Source organism: Akebia trifoliata, unplaced genomic scaffold, assembly GCF_017979445.1.
Source record: "Akebia trifoliata isolate Shusen 1 unplaced genomic scaffold, ASM1797944v1 Contig00880, whole genome shotgun sequence".
Classification (NCBI taxonomy): domain Eukaryota; kingdom Viridiplantae; phylum Streptophyta; class Magnoliopsida; order Ranunculales; family Lardizabalaceae; genus Akebia; species Akebia trifoliata.
In genome coordinates, this window is record NW_028237297.1 from 6,138 (window position 1) to 25,902 (window position 19,765).

The 19,765-nt window shown below is 38.3% G+C and overlaps 1 protein-coding gene across 1 annotated transcript; it reads left to right on the forward strand.

Moving 5' to 3' along the window:
* The first annotated feature begins 8,694 nt into the window (after positions 1 to 8,694).
* Positions 8,695 to 14,539, forward strand: LOC147380915 (uncharacterized). The gene is made up of 2 exons (XM_086431058.1): positions 8,695 to 8,898; positions 13,365 to 14,539. The coding sequence occupies exon 2, from the start codon at positions 13,366 to 13,368 to the stop codon at positions 14,536 to 14,538; it is 1,173 nt and encodes a 390-aa protein (XP_086287184.1). The 5' UTR covers positions 8,695 to 8,898; position 13,365; the 3' UTR covers position 14,539.
* Positions 14,540 to 19,765: the final 5,226 nt, after the last annotated feature.

Sequence of the window (19,765 nt, forward strand, 5' to 3'; positions counted from 1 at the left end):
TAAAGGATTGACTATTTTTTCAAGAATGATCTTGATTTCATGATTGGAGATTTTGACCTGTCCACTCGTTTGAGGGTGATATGGAGTGGCGACTTTGTGAGTAATAGCGTATTTAAGCATGAGACTTTCAAAAATTCGATTACAGAAATACTTACCTCCGTCACTAATGATTGTCCTTAGGGTACTGAAATGAGCAATACAATATTTTTAAGGAAGTTGACAATGACTTTGTGTTCGTTGGTCTGACACGCTATTGCTTTTACCCATTTAGATACGTAGTTGACTACAACTAAAATAATCTGAAAGCCATGCGAAATGGGGAAGGGTCCCATGAAATCAATGCCCCAAACATTGAAAATTTCAATAATCAAAATGGGTTGTTGAGGCATTTCATTCCTTCGACTAATCTTTCCTAAACGTTGGCATCGATCACAAGATTTAGCAAAGATGTGGGTATCACGAAAAAAATGTTGGTCAGTAAAAACCGCATTGCAACACTTTTGCTATTGTTTTCTTGCCTCCAAAGTGTCCACCACAGGCGTGGTTATGGTAGAAATCGAGTATATGTTTCTGATCATGGTCAGAAATACACCGACGAATTATTTGATCTGGACAATACTTAAATAAGTACGGGTCATCCCAAAAGAACCATTTAGCTTGGGCGAGAAATCTCAGTCGTTCTTGTTTCTTTCATGAGGTCGGTGTTTGTCCAGGCACCAGGTAATTGACAATGTCAACATACCAACGTGTATCCATATTAGACATAGACATCAAGGGTTCATCTAGAAAATTCTTAAAGATTGGAAGGGAATCAGAACTTGTTTCAACTACCAATCTAGATAAGTGATCGGCAACCACATTCTCGCATCCTTTCTTATCTTGAATTTCCAAATCAAATTCTTATAGTAAAAGAACCCATCGGATTAACCTTGCTTTGCATCCTTCTTGGAAAGAAGGTATTTCAGCAATGCATGATAGGTGAAGATTATAACCTTAGATACAGAATTTTTCCAGAGCAAAAACTACTGTTAGCAACTTCTCCGAAGTTGAATAATTAAGTTGGGCATCGTTCAATGTTTTGCTCACATGCTGGATAACATGAGGGATTTTGTCAACTCGTTGCCCCAGTACACCACTTATTGCTTAGTCTAAAGCATTACACATCACCTCAAGGAGAAAATTTCAGTTTGGTGGTTGGATGATAGGTGTTGTTGTCAACTCAGTTTTGAGTTTGTCAAATGCATTTAAACAGGTGATAGAGAGTTCAAAGTTTGCATTTTTGGATAATAAGTCGCATAGAGGTTTGGAAATTTTTTCAAAATCCTTAATGAAATGCCTGTAAAAACCTGCATGCCCTAGGAAAGAATGGACTTCCTTCACAATTTTAGGAGGAGGTAAATTAGTGATAAGGTCAATTTTTGCCTTATTTTACCTCAATTCCCTTATGGGATATAATGTGTCCCAATACAATCCCGGAAGTGACCATGAAATGGCACTTCTCTTAGTTTAACACCAGATTCTTTTGGCGGCATCTAGCTAAGACTAACTTTAAGTGATATAGGCAATTGTCAAAGCTAGATCCAAAAATTGAAAAGTCATCCATGAAGACTTCAAGAAATATTTCTACCATATCGGAGAAAATGCTCAACATACATCGCTGAAAATGTTGTTGGAGCATTGTAAAGTCCAAATAGCATGCGTCGATAGGCAAAAGTCCCGAAGGGACATGAGAAAATTATTTTTTTTTTGATCTTTAGGGGCGATCGGGATCTGATTGTATCCCAAATATCCATCAAGAAAGTAGTAGTAGGCGTGTCCAAGTAGGCATTCGAGCATTTAATCTATGAATGGAAGAGGGAAGTGATCTTTTCGTGTCATAAACTTCAACTTCCTATAGTCTATACAAACTCGCCACCTAGTTTGGATACGAGTTGGTACTAATTCATTATCCTTGTTGGTCACAATAGTGACACCAAATTTCTTTGAGACCATTTGAACAGGACTTACCCATTTACTGTCTGAGATGATGAATATAATACCCACATCTAGCAATTGAGGACTTTTCCACGGACAATCTCTTATAAGACCGGATTCAATCTCCTTTGCGATTCTCTCGATATTTTGTAGTTATCCTCGAGGTGTATTTGGTGCATAACCATAGAGGGACTGATGCCCTTGATATCAACTATAGTCGAACCAATAACTTCCTTATGTTCTCAAAGGACCTCTAATAACTACTTTTTTTAAGACTTTTCTAAGTCGGGTGATATGATTACATGGAAGGTTTTGGCTTTCCCTAAGAACGTATATTTCAACGTGTTAGGCAACTGTTTGAGTTCAGGTTTAGGAATCTCTTCAATTGAAGGTTTCGATGAAGATGTGGGGAGACTCTCTATTTTAGGTTACCAATTTGCAAAGTCCATCTCGCGGACAGATTCTAGGAGGGCATTTACCTCCTTGATGGACTGTTCTTCATCAAACTTAAGGTCAAATTGACCTAAGTATTCTTCTAACGGGTTAATATTCTCCGAGTCCTGAAATGTTCTGCTGACCAATGTATCAATCATATTGACTTCTTCATATCATCCATGTCAATGGATTGACACTTGTTGTGGAAAACATTCAATTTTATTTTCATGTCTTCAAAGGCTAACGTCACGATCCCGTTTCTACATCTGATCACAGCATCAAATGTGGCTAAGAATGGTCGACCTAAGATTATTGGAACATGATTGTTTGGGTTTATGACGAATTCAGTGTCAAGTACCACAAAATCAACAGGAAAATAGAAGTCTTTAACCTTGATTATTACATTTTCCACTACCCCCTTAGGAATCTTGACTGGTCTATCTGCCAAACTGAGAGTGATATCTATAGGTTTGAGTTTCCCCAAACCTAGTTGTTTATAGACAGAAAGGGATAGCAGATTTACACTAGCCTCTAGATCTAACAGACATTTCTCAATCATTGTTTCCCCTATATACACAGAGATTGTTGAATAGCCTGGATCCTTGAATTTAGGCACAATTGTCTGTTGAATCAGACAAGATAATTAGGCTATAATTGTAGTCTCTTTAGGCACAAAGGTTTTTTTTTTTTACCGTAGTGAGATCTTTAAGGAACTTAGTATATGAAGGAATTTGACAGATAGCATCCAGAAAATGGATGTTAATCTGAACATTCTTGAAGACTTCAAGAATACCTTCTAATTGCTTTCCTTTTTTATTATCTACTAATCTATGTGGAAATATGGCATTGGGAATGGTAATATCTTTTTCCATTTGAGTAGGAATTTCTTATTTGTTGGTTCTTTTCCTCTGTTGAAGGTGCACTTTGGATGTCCTCTTTTATTGGGACCTCATTGGTCATGTGCACTTGGTCATCCACTAACTTACCAGAATGTAGTGTGTGGATTGCTTGAATAGAGTCATTAGAGGAACCAGGTTGACTTGCTATTTCATACTGTCCTTTTGGGACAGTTCTTCTTAGGTTAGGCACAGTTTGACTTGGAAATTGTCCAATTTTTCTCTTCCCAAGAGAGAGCGATAATTGCCCTAGTTGAATCTCAAGATTTTTAATTGATTGTTTATGCTTGTGACTCCTTTGATTTTGGTTCTGCATGAATTTTTGTTGTTACTTGAATATCTCTGTGACCAATGTTTCTAATGTAGGGTTTATTTGTACAATTGGGGGAGAATAATTGGTCATAAGGTCAACAATAATTGCCCTATGATGAGACGCATGGAGTGAAGAATAAGATGCTTGTGGAACCAAAGAAAGTTTCGCATTGGATTGAGATTGCTTATAATAACCTTTTTGAAAACCTGGAGCACCACCCTGTTGGATAGGTTCGTTCTGACGATAGAAGAAGTTGGGGTGAAACCTATTTTCAGGGTCGTAAGTTTGATTATACGAGTTTAGAGTGGGTTTCCTAAAAATGCTATATGACCCAATAGCATTAGCTTGTTCTGTATTGGCCACAGGACAGTTTTCCATAAGGTGGTCAAATGTTTCGCATATGTTACATGTGAAAGGCATCTCTGAATTTACTTGGAGTGCAGAATGTACCACTTGTTGGCTAGTTTTGATGCTGAAAACATCAAATTTTTTTTTAAGTTTTGCATAGTACTAACCAGAGTAGTCATTACGTTTTTGAGATCAGAATCACTTTTGATCTCGTACATTCCTGGTTTATTTGTTCCCAACTCATTCCTATCAGAGTTTCCTAAATTGGTACTCTAGTTTCGAGCATTTTCAGCGAGTTCTATGAGAAAAATCATAAGCTTGATTTGGAGTCTAATTTATGAATTTTCCTTTGTGCATAAACTCCAAAAAGATACGTTGTGCTGTCGTAAGACCACGATAGAAGAAATTGACCAGTTAGGCTTTATCAATCCCTTGATGTGGGCATTTTACAAGCAGGTCATGAAATCTTTTCCATGTTTGGGAAAATTCTTCATCAGGTTTGCCCTTGAAGTTCCTAATGCATTTTTGATTTGTTCTGTTTTTTGTCATTGAAAAGAACTTAGCGATGAATTTACGAGATAACTCATCCTAAGTAGTGATCGAGTTAGAGGGCATCTAGTTCATCCATGCTACTGCATGATCTTCTAGAGCTAGAGGGAACAACCTTAACTTGGCATTTTCATCATCAAGGTGACCATTTTGAAGATTTGACATATGATCAGAAATTATTCAAATGTTTATAGGATTGTTTACTCTCGAACCCATGAAACTTAGGGAGCATATTGATAGTAGCTGCCCTAATTTTGAATTGTGCCACATTAGTTGCTGGCAAGGCAATACATAAAGGGGGAGTGGTTGTAGTAGGTGCGAATAACTCATTGAGAGTTCGTTGATTTTTTTGGATCATTTGAGGTGGGGCAATCGGTTGAACCATCTCGGGTGGCTGAAAGATAGGTGAGGAATCAAATTCTCTTCTAGTCCCTTGAAGTGGATGAGATTTTATGATTTCGAGATCAAATGGTTCAAGTGGATTCTTTTGAGATCTCCTACCTAACATGCACTAATGATGAACATAGATAGTAGGAAGGAATTTCATACGTGCTTGATGGGTTCCTATTAGACTAGACAGCTCTTAACTGTTTCAAAGGAATAACTCGAGCTTCCAACCCAGTTCTCTGAAATTGAAATCAACTAGTTTAATCCCCAAATGAAAGGTGGCGCGCGATGCTGAACAAGGGTACTCTTAAATCACCTCTTCGTCTATTTCTCTCATACAGTAGGGTACAGCGGGGCAGGATTTTACTTAGGCACTGATTTCGATCAAGAAGTACAATTGGTGCAACTTAGGCTAGCTTTGCCTATTAAGCTCGATGAGACCTATGGTCAAGTCTAATCAAATTTTAATTAAATTTGGGCTTGTGTGAATTAATTTCCTAATAGGAAAAGAATACGGTGATGAAATCCGATTCTTAACTTGTTTGTGCCATCCTCGTAAGGGTGCCTTTTTTACTATTGTGCAATCGAAAGTGTATAGTTAACTCACTCAAATTCAATATAGAAATCCACTTGCAAGGGATGCATGGGGGTTCATAGTTTTACCTCTCGTTCTAGACGGGCGTTGATCGATTTGATTGGACTCGGGCCACCGATACCAAACTCGGTGTACGAACCCGAAAAGCTGAGACAGTTTCGTCCCACTATCATCCTCCATTAATTCTACTGCAATCTGAGCCTTCACGAAATAATTAAAATTAAAATTAAAATAAATTAAAACTTCTTAAAATAAAATCCTACTGTAGTTCTACTTAAAATAAATAAAAATAAATAAATTCTTGCTCTTCGTTAAAAAATCGGATCCGGGTGGTGGAATAAAATTTACCAACCACGTTGCTCATCGTCGAATCCTTCGACTGAAAATAGAAGACAAATCAAAATTAGAATTTTAGAAAAATTATATGTTCATTGAAATCTAGAAGTTTGAAGAAAAATTCAGCAAAAATTAAAGTGCGAATCTCGAGGTTTAACCGCGGCGCCATAGTTGACCTAAGAGGTGAGAAATTTTTATGATGAAATTGACTCAAATTTTAGGGTTTTATTCGTACTAACTTTAGAATCCAGCATTATTTTTTTGGATTTTTCTGAAATAACAACTTTGATCAATAGAAAATCAAATCAGATTTTTAAATAAAAAAAATTGGATTACACCGTTCTCCTTGGCAACGACGCGAATTTGTTCGAGCTGTAGATGATAATAAAAAAAAGAACAAAAGAAAACCTTCGCAAGCAAGGGTCGAACCATAAAGACAACGTTAATCCAAAATATATTTCTTCCAATCCAATTCAAGTTTCGAAAAATGATTAAAAATAATTTTGAAAGGAATTTATCTAAAATAAACTACTGAAATAAAATAAACTTAAAATATGAGAGAGAAGTGTAGATCAATTGAATCCACCTTCACAAGCTTTATTAGTGAATTCTGATTCTCTACTTATCTCGATCTACTAAAGAAAACTAATGTTTGTGGATCGAAAAATCAAGCAGTTATAATATAAACAAAATCAAAAGTATGAAATAGTTTAGACTGAGATTATTAGGTAAACATTAACTATTCCCTATAGAGCATGGTTCTTTTTGAACTTATCAAAGAAATACACCATCAAAACTTTGAAAATAATTAATACTCAACCTAATAATAAATACCTACGCTATCACAATAAGACTATTAAATCATTATGAATATCATAAAACACTAACAAAACTTGCTCAAGCTTCCTCAATCGATCTACTGGAGATTTAGCCAATAGTCATCGCAAGAACAATAAAACAAAAAAAATACAGGAATTATGAAAAGAAAAGAGAGATGAAGGAAATAAGTTATCTTCATTACTTGACTTCCAATTGGCAGAGCCTCTTTACAACTTTCATAAAAATTAAAAAAAAAAATAAGTACTAATCTAATTCTAAATATTCAGCCTCTTGAACCCTTGGTATAGTCTTCTATTTATAGAGAGACAAGATTAGGATTTTTCTATAGAAATTACGGTTTTGGAGACATTCTGTATTTATAAAAAATACTAAAAGTAATCTACTACGAATGGTATCCAGTCGTCAAGTTTCAGTACAAATCTCGAGATATGGCTTTCTTAGTTGAGTGTGCCGCCACAGTTGACCATGATGCCGCCGTGAAGTTTTAGTCAATTGACTTGACTTGTGGTCCATGGCCTTCTTTTGGATCTTGGATCATAGTGGTAACTTCGATTTTTCCTGATTCATCTTAAAACTTTACGAATAATTCTTGTTACACGTAAATAACAGTAATTAGTTCTGAATTACATAATTAAATGGAAAACACAAATTATTATGGATTAACAATGAACTTGTATGCAATTAGAGGATTTAGTATATAATATACTTGTAGACACCTCAATTTGAACGGGCCACTTCTCGAAAGGGCCCAAAAATATCGATTTTCTAAATAAATGGGCCAACGGGCCTTAAAAGCCCAAGTCATTGAAAAGTGACATTTTTACCAACCCGAGGCCCCTAAGACCTCTCAATGGTTTAGGAGACCCACCAAAAGGATTCGGCCTACCTTACGTCTTCCCAATATTCACCGCTCCGCTTCCAAAATAAAAACGCGCCAATTTTCGGTAAATTTCACCAACGGGCCTAAAAAGCCCGATTCGCCAACACGTGGCATTTTTGATCAAACTAATGATGCAAAAATCTAAAAAATTAAAAAATTAAAATGTGAGACGGGGGATGTCTACCCCTCCTCTACTACCATCGCTCCGCCTCCGTATCCGCAAAAAACCATAGGCCCACCTAAGCCCATGAGCCCTCAACACTTTCCAAAATCGATTTCTCATCTTACCCCTAACTTAAAATCAATCCACATCAACCAAAATCTAAAACCAACCTATACCCTCAAAATCCATTCCAAAATAACCCCCAACCAATTCCTAAAATCAAAACCATTTCATAACCCAAGCCCAAAACACTCCGAAGCCTCTAGCCCAAATCCATATCCAATCATATCCAACCCACAACCCTAACCCATCAACCACTACACACATCAACCAATCACCATCTTGATAATCAAAGATGACACATGTCATCACCCCATCTCACCTCCCTCACCCAACTACCTACCCCATTAATTTGCTTTAAATCCCATCTACCCACACATCAACCTATCACTTTTCTCTCAAATCAAACACATCTACCCACACCCCTAACCTATACCTCCCTAATCTACCCTCATCATTCCCTACAAAACCTATATCTACAACCTAAACCTACACCATCCTCTCAAGTCAAACACTCAACCTCTCCCATCAACTTATCTCAACCCTTCATTTCCACCCACCTTAACACATGGCATCATCTCCCTCACCCTCCCAAAATATCATCAACCACCTCTTTAAATCCTCCATGCTCTTAAATCAAATCACAACCACCATCTTAAATTTACCTCATCAAACACTCCACCCAAATGGGTTGGGTAGGATCCAAACCATTTGGGTCAAAACTCACCCATTTAACCCTCCTTACCTAAATACCCTCCAATCTCCTCTAAATTACACCCACTTCTCTCTCAAACTCATAACCATTCTACCCTTTTTCTTCACTTCACCCCATTATATCCCTAAAATAACTCCTCAACATCTATAAATACCCTCCTCCTCTTCCCAAAAATGGCCCCCAACTTCTCATTACAAAACTTCTCCCCAATACTCTTTCTACTAACAACCATCACCAATTCTCACCAAGTTTACCAACTCTCTCTCACAAATCCTCTACAAGTCTCACTAAAACAAAAGAAATTCCTACTCTCTCTAATCACCTCTTCCCCTTCTCATACTCCTATATTATACTAAGGACTCAAGAAGACTCAAGCAATAAGAAGAAAAGAAGAAACAAGATACAAGGTGGGTTTGAAGCACACCCCCCTCTCTTTCTCTAACCTTCTACTCTTTCCCTCTTCTAACACCCCCTTCTTCTATTTTATTTTACCCCTTTTGATGATTGGGCCCCAAGGCTAAGGTTCATATGGGTCATTTCCATTAATGAAATGACCCTATGATCAAGCCGAAAATGAATCCCTACTTAGGGAACAAATGCACCCACGTGGCACATTTTTCACCTTCTTTTAAAAATCAAAATGATCGAATTATTTGAGGTTACCGCCACGTGGCGGGGAGGAAAGGGTGCCTAACACCTTCCCTTTTCTTCAACCGAGCCGCTTACCCAAATCTCGAGGTTTGACTACCCCTTTATCCATCGTGAGTCACTAAAATGCCAAAAATCTCATCTTTTGGAAAATGTACCCCGGGTGACCATTCACACCCACTTCCAACTTGAATGGTGGCGACTCCAAATCATTGTAGATGTAGTCATCATAATGACGAAATCACACGTCTACAGCATGGCGACTCCACTGGGGAGTAAAGGCTCCACCCTCGTGTCAACTCGGTTATTTTGGTAAAAAAGGAAATGTTTCAATTTTTATTTTTATTTTTATTTTTGCAAGCTAACAATACTTGTTGTGTTTGTTGTAATTATTTTTTAGGTAGGTTTCCTTTATTTACTTACTCACTTGAAAAAAAAAAAACAAAAAAAAAAAAAAAAACCGATTTTCACTTTATTTCCCCGATTATGTCTTTTTAAGCATGTATATCACCAAACAAATGAAAAAAAAAATTTCTTTTTTGGCCCAAGCCAAAAACCAGAGGCAATGTGCCTCAAAATGAGTATAAAAAAATAAAAAAAATAAAAAAAATAAAAAAAAAGTCGTTTTTCTTCTTTTTTGGCCGAATGGACAGTCGAACTTAAAATGATCATAACTTTCTCGTCCGATCTCCGATTAACTATTAGTGCATATCGATTTGGGGTAGAACAAAATTTTCTACCAAATGTGACAAAGTCAGCAACATTTTGATAACTCAGAATCGGTTTTTGAGCTCATTTACTATCGTTTACGCTACCATTTCCGTTTGACATCTCGTCGCGATACAAAATGAGTAGGAAAGAAAAGCATAAAAAAGGAAAAAAATTTTGGCCCAAGCCAAAAACCAGAGGCAATGTGCCTCAAAATGAGCACATACAAATTTTTATTAAAAAAAAAAATTAATTAAATTTAAAAAAAAAAAAAATTTATTTTTTTTTTGCTCAACTTGTTCCTTACATCAGTCTTGGAAACTTTCCTCTTGGAACTTATTTTTATTTTAAGTTTTAAAGCTTCAAAAGATCAAACGGATCATCTTTCTCAAACTCAGGGCGTACCGCTCGCCACTTTTTGATTGATCAAAATGAAAATTCAAAGTGATCATCGGTTGGACTATAATGAAAAAAGAGAAGTCCTTTTATGATTAGTTCATTCGTAAAATTGAAAAAAAAATGATGAAAAAAAAAAAAAAAAATTGATTGGTTGATGATGAATGTGCGACTCTTACGGACAAATTATCTAATAGGCTATGATCGGGCCAACGGGCCCACTCATCTGAAAAATGCCCCAGGCGCACCCTATCCTATTTGCACACACCACTAGCACGTTTACTTTACTGTATTGCAAACTTGCATGTCCCTAATAGCCAACGTGGCACTAGTGCGTGGCCCGGTCTCCTCGGAGATGCGACGTCATTCATGAAAACCACAACTCCAATCACGTACCGTAAGGTATATAAAACTGGGGAATCAATACCGTTTGATCAGGTGATTCTGAAAGGTATTTGATACACCCATGTTGGAGCGACCTGAGCCTTTGTCCTATTGTAAGCCGCACGGTCACATGTCCCGATTGCCAACGTAGTACTAGTACGTGGTCGGTCCTCTCGCGGGATGCGAAAACCATTTATGAAAGCTACAACTCTTGACTCGTACCCATAGATATATAAAAGATAATCCAAGTACATCAATTGCACTTCTTTGTCAAAACCAGTGCCTAAGCAAGATCCTGCCTGTAGACACCCCATTTTTGCATCCGCCTGATTAATCAACTCGTCAACCCGATCGCAAGGATTCCCAATGATGGATGTGTATTCCATTGCTTTACTTTGTTACCAGATTTGTTTCAGAAATCCAGATGAGGTATCTCGAATTGACAAAACCTTAGAAACCACGCTACGCTAGGAAAGTACGACCCCAGAAACATAGAAATCATCATCTTGCAGACCAAAAAGAAGCTTCACGATAAAAATCATTAAAAATTATCAAAATACCCCTAACCTCAAAACAACCCTAGAGCCTACGTTACGGTTAGGAAAACCCATTCGAACACATAAAATGACAAATCGGAACCAAATAAATCATTTCACCAATTTTAACAGAATTTGACAAAATTACGAAAATGCCCCTCATAAAGTTCACAATAATTTCACACAAAAAATTTCATAAATAACAAAAACTAATATTTCCATTGAATTCCTTACGAAAAACCGATTCTAAAACATCTTAGAACATTAAAAACCGACTTAAAACGTGAAAAGTCCTCTCCGGGGGCAAAACGGTAATTTCACAATTTTCATGATAAAAAATTCCGAAATTAATAAATAAAAAATTAAATAATTAAATTTAAACATTAATGAAATTAATTTAAAATTTTGAATCTAAAAAATCGATTAATCGGACTCTCAGGCAAAATTGTTGAGGGTTCGTGGGATATTTCTTTAAGGACCCCTCCATTTGGGGGTCCAAAGAATTAAAGAAATAATGGAGGGACCTTCTCCAAAAATTTAAAGTAAATCAAGCAAGACTGAAGTCAAGGTATTAAAGTCAATCAAGTGAGACTGAAGTCAAAATTAAAGTCAATTAAGCAAGACTGAAGTCAAAATATTAAAAGTCAATCAATTAAGACTAAAGTCAAAACATTAAAAGTCAATCAAATAAGACCAAAAGTCATAATAGAATTATAATTGATTAATAACTCTATCTAATAGAGTTCTAGCTTAAAAACAATTCTACCTAAAACAATTTGAATTAAAACACAATTCTACCTAAAACAATTCTAATTAAAACACAATTCTACCTAAAACAAGTCAAACTAAAACACAACTCTAATTAAAAGATCTCTAATTAAACACTAACTCTATCCAAATCAACCCCTAAAAACATCTATAAATAGAGGTGCTCACACCCTATTTTCGTATCAAATAATAAACCCTAAGAGAAGTAGGTCCAGAAGCTCCCCTAGCCCCCCATAAACCTTAGTTTTGGAGCCCCAACTCCTTATCTAACATCCCTCCTTCAATTTTAGTCTAGAAAACACCCAAAAGCCTTCTAAAAACACCCCCAAATCCTCAACGAACTTGAAGAGTTTAGATTCAAAAACAAGGAGATACCTTGCCTCGGAGATCCGAAGTCAAATCCGAAAACAGAACGAAGCAAGGGAGCACGGTACAAGGAGCTCTTTTTGTCAGATCTGAGGGAACCAAGTCCTTGCATCGGAAAGGTATTTTTTATTTATTATTTTTTTTTATCTAGGTTTTAGCAATGTAATTTACTTGGGAATTTAGTAGAGACCGGCTTTGGCCAGGCGGGGTTGGTGCCTAACACCTTCCAATCCCGTAACATGATCCCCGAATTCAGTTTTTTTGGTTTTAGATTAGTTTTTATCCGTTTAGAGTCATTGATCGGTTCCTAGACCGTAATAACTAGGTGGCGACTCCCAAATATCAAGGGTCAAAAGCGGATCCGCGCACCCCGCGGATCGAGGGCGCTTTCACTGCCCCGCTGTACCCTACTGTACGAGGGGGATAGATTACGTCTATTCTAGACGAGAGGTACTTAAGCGGGCCTTTGCTCAGCATCGTGCGCTACCTCTCAACTGGGGATCAAACTGACTGTTTTTGGCTTCAGAGAAGTGAATTGAAGTTTTAGATTGTCACCTATACGGTATAACAAACCAAGTCACCACGTACCATCTGATTGAGTACGCTTGAGAGGTATATAGGTGTGCTTGGGCAAGAGTGGCCAGAAAAAAATGCATTGCAGTAGTAAACTTAGAGTCTAGAAGCCTTCCCTGTAAGTCACGACTCGAACTTATCGCGGGTGTTCCCGGGTTGTTGAAAGAAACTTGATGATTGGTGTATGTGAATGATGTGAATAAAGAGATCAAAGTGTATGATTGTCCTCAAGGGTCAAAATTTTGTTTTCAGAAATTAAAAGGGGTACACCGACCCAATAAAGAATCCAGTTCTTGCAAAAATTCAATAATGACCCAGTCCATCTCGATCCAATGATCATGATAGGCCAGGCCATTTAAATCAAAATGAAAATCAAATTTTCAAAAAAGTGTTTTCAAGAAAGTGTTTTCCATAAGAACAAAGATTTTCAAAAGAAAAGTAATTTTTACATAAACCTTGGAAATGTACTGAACTATTCTCTTGTGTCAACTCAGGATGCTGGCTGCAGGCAATAACCCAATCGACCAATTGGTCAAAACAACTATCACTGGGATGCACACCGTAGAGAAATTCAACTTTGCAAAATTCATGTTGAGATGCGCCCTGTACTTTCACGAGTTTGAGATAGATTGGAACCTTTTGCGCGCTATGGCCAAGCGTTGGAACCCATATCTTCACATCTTCCACATTGGGCATATGCACTTGTGCCCTACTCATGAAGACTATTGTGGCATCATGGGGATATCTACTTCAGGTCCTCTAGTCAGGCCTTCATTGAAGACAGGATATTCGGGTGAACTCGCCACAGGCCTAAACATTTCAAAGGAAGAAGCCAAGGCCTTAGTCCGTAACGGGAGATTGGATTTAATACCCTTATTGAGTCCATACCACTCCCGCAGTCATCCCATCCATGTAAAGCCAGATGCTTGGAGAGCCACTAGAGACTATCGATTGTGTTTAGGAATCCTAGCCCAATACATACTGACCTCCAAAAGCGAGGGTCAAACCGTTCCTGAGTCTTTCATAGACATAGCTTCCCAGCTCTCTAGAAAAGCCAATCCCGTACCTTTGATTCTAGCTGAAACCTTCTCAGGTTTGGATGCCATTAAAAAGGGTGAGGGAAGGGATTTCAAAGGAAGCCCTCACCTACTTTATATGTGGCTCTGCGACCGTCTCAAAATTGTGGACATTCCTTCAACCCTCGAGTATAGGCCCGAGCACTTTTCCAAGAGAAACATGTTAGTGCGTCACAACTCAGTCAAGGCTTGGGGCAAATGGTTGGATTCTCGTCTTGCACGTCATATTGGTTTGAGATGCCCTTGGTGGATGACGGACTACCCTGTTTTAGGTACCAAAGGATCCTATTATGTCCGTTTGATCGGACTAGAGGAGACATCTTTTTACCAACCTGCTTTGATCCCAGAACAGTACGGAGTACCTATAGAGTTTTCGCTACCTCAACACAAACAATTCTTTTCTCCCGAACCATTGATTGAAAAGTTAGTGCATCTCATTGAGAAGGCGTGGAACAAGCGCACCTTAGGGTATCCAGATGGACCAGCAGAGTTCAAAGAGTCAGTCGTTAGAACCAAAAGAAGCAAGCCTAATTGTCCCAGCAATCCTGATGACGATCAAAACAAATCCAAGCATCCATGTAAAAGAATGTAAAACAGGGTTATTTGAAAGTTGTAATTCAATGAAAATCCTATTTGTCAAACAATTTTCAATAGTTCAATGAAATTTCTTTAAGTTTATTTGTGGATAATCATGGCATAAATTGTTTAATGGGTTGGTGTACAAAATTCAAAATGTAATCTTCTCTTTCAAAATATTTTACCGACTCCGTGTCGATGCAAACTCCGTGTTGATGAAATCGTTTTTAAAATTTGTACCGACTCCGTGTCGATGCCAGCTCCGTGCTGATGTAATCGTTTTTAAATTTTACCGACTCCGTGTCGATGCCAACTCCGTGTTGATGAAATCGTTTTTAAAATTTGTACCGACTCCGTGTCGATGCCAGCTCCGTGCTGATGTAATCGTTTTTAAATTTTACCGACTCCGTGTCGATGCCAACTCTGTGTTGATGAAATCGTTTTTAAAATTTGTACCGACTCCGTGTCGATGCCAGCTCCGTGCTGATGTAATCGTTTTTAAATTTTACCGACTCCGCGTCGATGCCAACTCCGTGTTGATGAAATCGTTTTTAAAATTTGTACCGACTCCGTGTTGATGAAATCGTTTTTAAAATTTGTACCGACTCCGTGTCGATGCCAACTCCGTGTTGATGAAATCGTTTTTAAAATTTGTACCGACTCCGTGTCGATGCCAGCTCCGTGCTGATGTAATCATTTTTAAATTTTACCGACTCCGTGTCGATGCCAACTCCGTGTTGATGAAATCGTTTAAAATTTGTACCGACTCCGTGTCGATGCCAGCTCCGTGCTGATGTAATCGTTTTTAAATTTTACCGACTCCGTGTCGATGCCAACTCCGTGTTGATGAAATCGTTTTTAAAATTTTACCAACTCCGTGTCGATGCCAACTCCGTGTTGATGAAATCGTTTTTAAAATTTGTACCGACTCCGTGTCGATGCCAACTCCGTGCTGATGTAATCGTTTTTAAATTTTACCGACTCCGTGTCGATGCCAACTCCGTGTTGATGAAATCGTTTTTAAAATTTGTACCGACTCCGTGTCGATGCCAACTCCGTGTTGATGAAATCGTTTTTAAAATTTGTACCGACTCCGTGTCGATGCCAGCCCCGTGCTGATGTAATCATTTTTAAAATTTTACCGATTCCGTGTCGATGCCAGCTCCATGCTGATGTAATCATTTAAAAAAAAAAACAAAAAAACAAAAAAACAAAAAAAAATCTTTACCGACTCCGTGTCGATGCCAGCTCCGTGCTGATGAAATCGTTTTTAATTTTACCGACTCCGTGTCGATGCCAGCTCCGTGCTGATGTAATTCTTTTTCAAAATATTTTACCAGTCCCGTGTTGATGCCAACATCACGTTAAGGTCGGCTCCAAGCCAAAGAACTCTTTCTTTAAAACTCGTTTGCTTTAAAATAAATAACTTTACCCGACCTAATGAAATGTCAAGCATTTTTTTTTTTGTAAATAAGATAGTAATGCTTGGTCTTCTGTACCCAAGGTGGCCAAACGAAAGAAGTACAAACACCCTGAGAAGCCTCCGTATTTCCTTCGATCTACATCAACTATGAGCAACTCAGAGGATCCACAACCTGCGACAAGTGAACTTGCCGAAGCTAATGCAATGATAGCGAAGCTCATAGAAACAACGAAAAGACAAGAACAAATGTTGATGGCTGTTTTTAGTAATACTAACTTCTTACAAGCGCAAGCCGCTCAGCACCAAGCATCTGGATCAAACCCGGAACCCCTTGAACAGACACGACCAGATCAACAGACCACCCCACCTCCTACGGTGCCAATGTATCAGGGCCCTCCACTTTACATCCCACAGAATCAACCACCCCCGGTGGTAATCCCAGATGATGAGTGTGACTTCAGGGTGCCTGAGGCCAAAAATGTCACTGATAACAAAATGGCCCAGCAGATAGAGTCTCTCCAAGAAGAGATGAGACGAATGAAAGGTGCAAATACTCTAGGAGGGACAAGATTCAGGGACCTTTGCTTTTATCCTAATGCACAGCTGCCGGCCAAATTCAAATGTCCGGAATTTGAGAAGTACAATGGGGTGGGGTGTCCTCTGTCACATTTAAAACTATACTGCGGATCCATGTGCCAATACGGCGAAGATGACAGGCTACTGGTGCAGTTGTTTCAAAGAAGCTTGACAGGGCCTGCACTCAAATGGTTTTCCGGATTGGACCATACGCTTATCAAAAGTTGGCAAGACTTGGCTGAAATGTTCTGGCATAATTATCGGTTCAACACAGATGTAGGTCTGGATCGAAATGATATGGCCAAGATGACTAGAAAGCAAAGGGAAACAGTAAAAGAGTACGCCCAGAGATGGCGGGAGTCTGCTTCACAAGTGAGGCCCGCAATGACTGAACAAGAGATGAACACCACGTTCATCTCAACACTAGGGCATGCCTTTTATACTCATCTAGTTGGACACACCACAGGCACCTTCTCAAATTTAGTTCAAGTGGCAGACCGGGTCGATGCCAACTCCGTGTTGATGAAATCGTTTTTAAATTTTACCAACTCCGTGTCGATGCCAACTCCGTGTTGAGGATCAAACTTGAAAAACCCCAAGTATGGGGACATTGCCAATGACCTAGTTTTATTTGTTTTGCTTATTTTATTTAATTTTTAGTTAGTTTCATGTTATTGTTTCTTTATTATTTTTTTCTTGTTGGTACGTCATTGATTGTTTGATTCTACTTGGAGCACTTTGATTTAACATATCATCTCTATGGTTTAATCAAGGGCCATTCGGAATGATCCGAAATAATACGAGATTTCGAAGGAATACTTTTATTGAGGATGAGATTTTTGGACTATGATTTTTTTTACATATATAAGTATATTTCGATTGAAAATTTGGGTGGGTGCTTGATCTTGTTACATATAAAAAGATTTTTTTTTAGTTATTCGTTTTTTCGCTTATTAGGTAGGTATTCGGTTTTATTTTAGTTTATTAGGCAAGAGAGGCTGCCCATTGACAGCATCTCAAACAGGTAAAAAAAAAAAAAAAAAAAAAAAAAAAAATTCTTGAATTTCTGTCGGCAGAAACTGTTGGGGGGGTGTGCGCATAGCAAATCAATCTGGGGGGCTGTTAATAAAAAACCCATTTTGTTTATTTCCATTCAACCCTTTTAAAAAAAAAAAATTTTTAAAAAAACCCATCTTCTTCTCCACCCAGCGCTGTTGAGACTTACGAATGTCAATCCTCAAGGGTTCCAAACCCACATTTTCGTGTTGCGAAGCTTGAGCGATCTAAAGATGGGATGTTTGATCTTGTTCTCGACCTCGCGCCCTCTTCTTAATCGGGTTTTCAATCATGTTCTTCGCGTTCTCAACAGAAACCGCTCGGTCTGACTGAACTGTCCACTCTGATCGGTTTTAAGCCTTTAATGTTTGAAGAAGATTCCTGATCTCATCTGATTTAGAGACGTGAGGTTTAGAATCGTCAAACCTACCAATCTCGAAGGTTTCCTCGTGAAATCGTTGCCTCTTGTGGCTGTTATAGAAATGGCAAAGTTTTAATGGTTCAGATAGATTAAAATCATTAGCAGGAGGTTCATAGAGAGATTCCTCTCATCACAGCACTGAAATGGCGAACAATTCGTCGAAAAATCCCATGTTACAGGCTGATCTCGACGATGTTATAGGTTGATCTCGACGCTGGTCTGCTGTTATGAGCTGATCTCGACGCTGTTCTGCTGTTATGAGTTTGATCTCGACGTTAAGCTCTGCTGATCTCGACGTTAAGCGTTGATCTCGACGTTAAGCTGCCGTGAGCTCGACGCTGGTCTGCTGTCGATCTCGACGCTGGCCTGCTGTTATAGGCTGATCTCGACGATTCAACCTGCTGATCTCGACGTTTAACCTGCTGATCTCGACGACTAGGCTACTGTTATAGGTTGATCTCGACGTTGAGCTCGACGTTATCCTGCTGTTTTAAAACAAAATCAATTTTTTTTTTAAAAAAAAAGGGAAATTAATTTGTTTCTAAAAAAAAGAAAAAATCAATAATAAAAAAAAGATTGGAGATTTTCTTTTTATAAAAAAAAAGGAGTTCAAAAAAACAACAAAGTCATTTTCTAAATGTTACCCATAGCAACATATATGCAAGTTTTCTTTGTTTTGTTTTTTGAATTTCCTTGATTGGCTCAATTTATTTTAGAAAAAAATTAAAAAATAAATGAACAAAACCATCCTCATTATCTCATCAATCATCATTATACCTTCAATTCAATACCCTTAGAAATTTCGAATTATTTCGGGTCGCCCCAAAACACCCTTGATTGGACTATAAAATTTATCAAAATATTGCGATGATCGGGACTATAAACTACCATGATTGGTATATGAAGGTGATGTGCATGCTTATTTCCATGGTTCGGACCATATTATTAATTCATGATAATTGCCTATTTAATGTGCCATAATATCATTGGGAATGCATGTTTGATGTTGGTCATAATGTTGATCATGATTAAATGTTTATGTGATTGGAATGATGCTTATATCCATATAATTCATGTTCTAATTGGTTTGATTGGGTCATGGGCCCATTTGTTTGGAAAAGGCCCCGGGCACACCCCACCTTACTTCGCACACACCACATGCACGTTTACCGCTTTACTCACTTACACGTCCCATTTAGCCAACGTGGCACTAGTGCGTGGCCCGGTCTCTTTGGAGATGCGACGTCATTCATGAAACCCACAACTCCAGTCACGTACCTTAGGGTATATCGAACTGGGGCATCAATACCGTCTGATCAAGTGATTCTGAGAGACATATTGATGCACCCATGCTGGGGTGACCTGAGCCTTTGTCCTATTGTAAGCCACACAGTCACATGTCCCGATTGCCAACGTAGTACTAGTACGTGGTCGGTCCCCTCGTGAGATGCCAAAACCATTTATGAAAGCTACAACTCTTGACTCGTACCCGTAGGTATAAAAGGTAATCTAAGTATATCAATTGCACTTCTTGGTCAAAACCGGTGCCTAAGCAAGATCTTGCCCCGCTGTACCCTACTGTACGAGGGGGATAGACTACGTCTATTCTAGACAAGAGGTATTTAAGTGGGCCCTTGCTCAGCATTGTGCGCCACCTCTCAACTGGAGATCAAACTGGCCCTTTTTGGCTTCAGAGAAGTGAATTGAGGTTTTAGATTATCACCTATACAGTATATCAAACCAAGTCCCACGTATCGAAAGGTATAT

Bases quoted from the DNA above. Each gene is read 5' to 3' on its own strand.
- LOC147380915 (XM_086431058.1), top strand. From the start codon at position 13,366: ATGCTGGCTGCAGGCAATAACCCAATCGACCAATTGGTCAAAACAACT.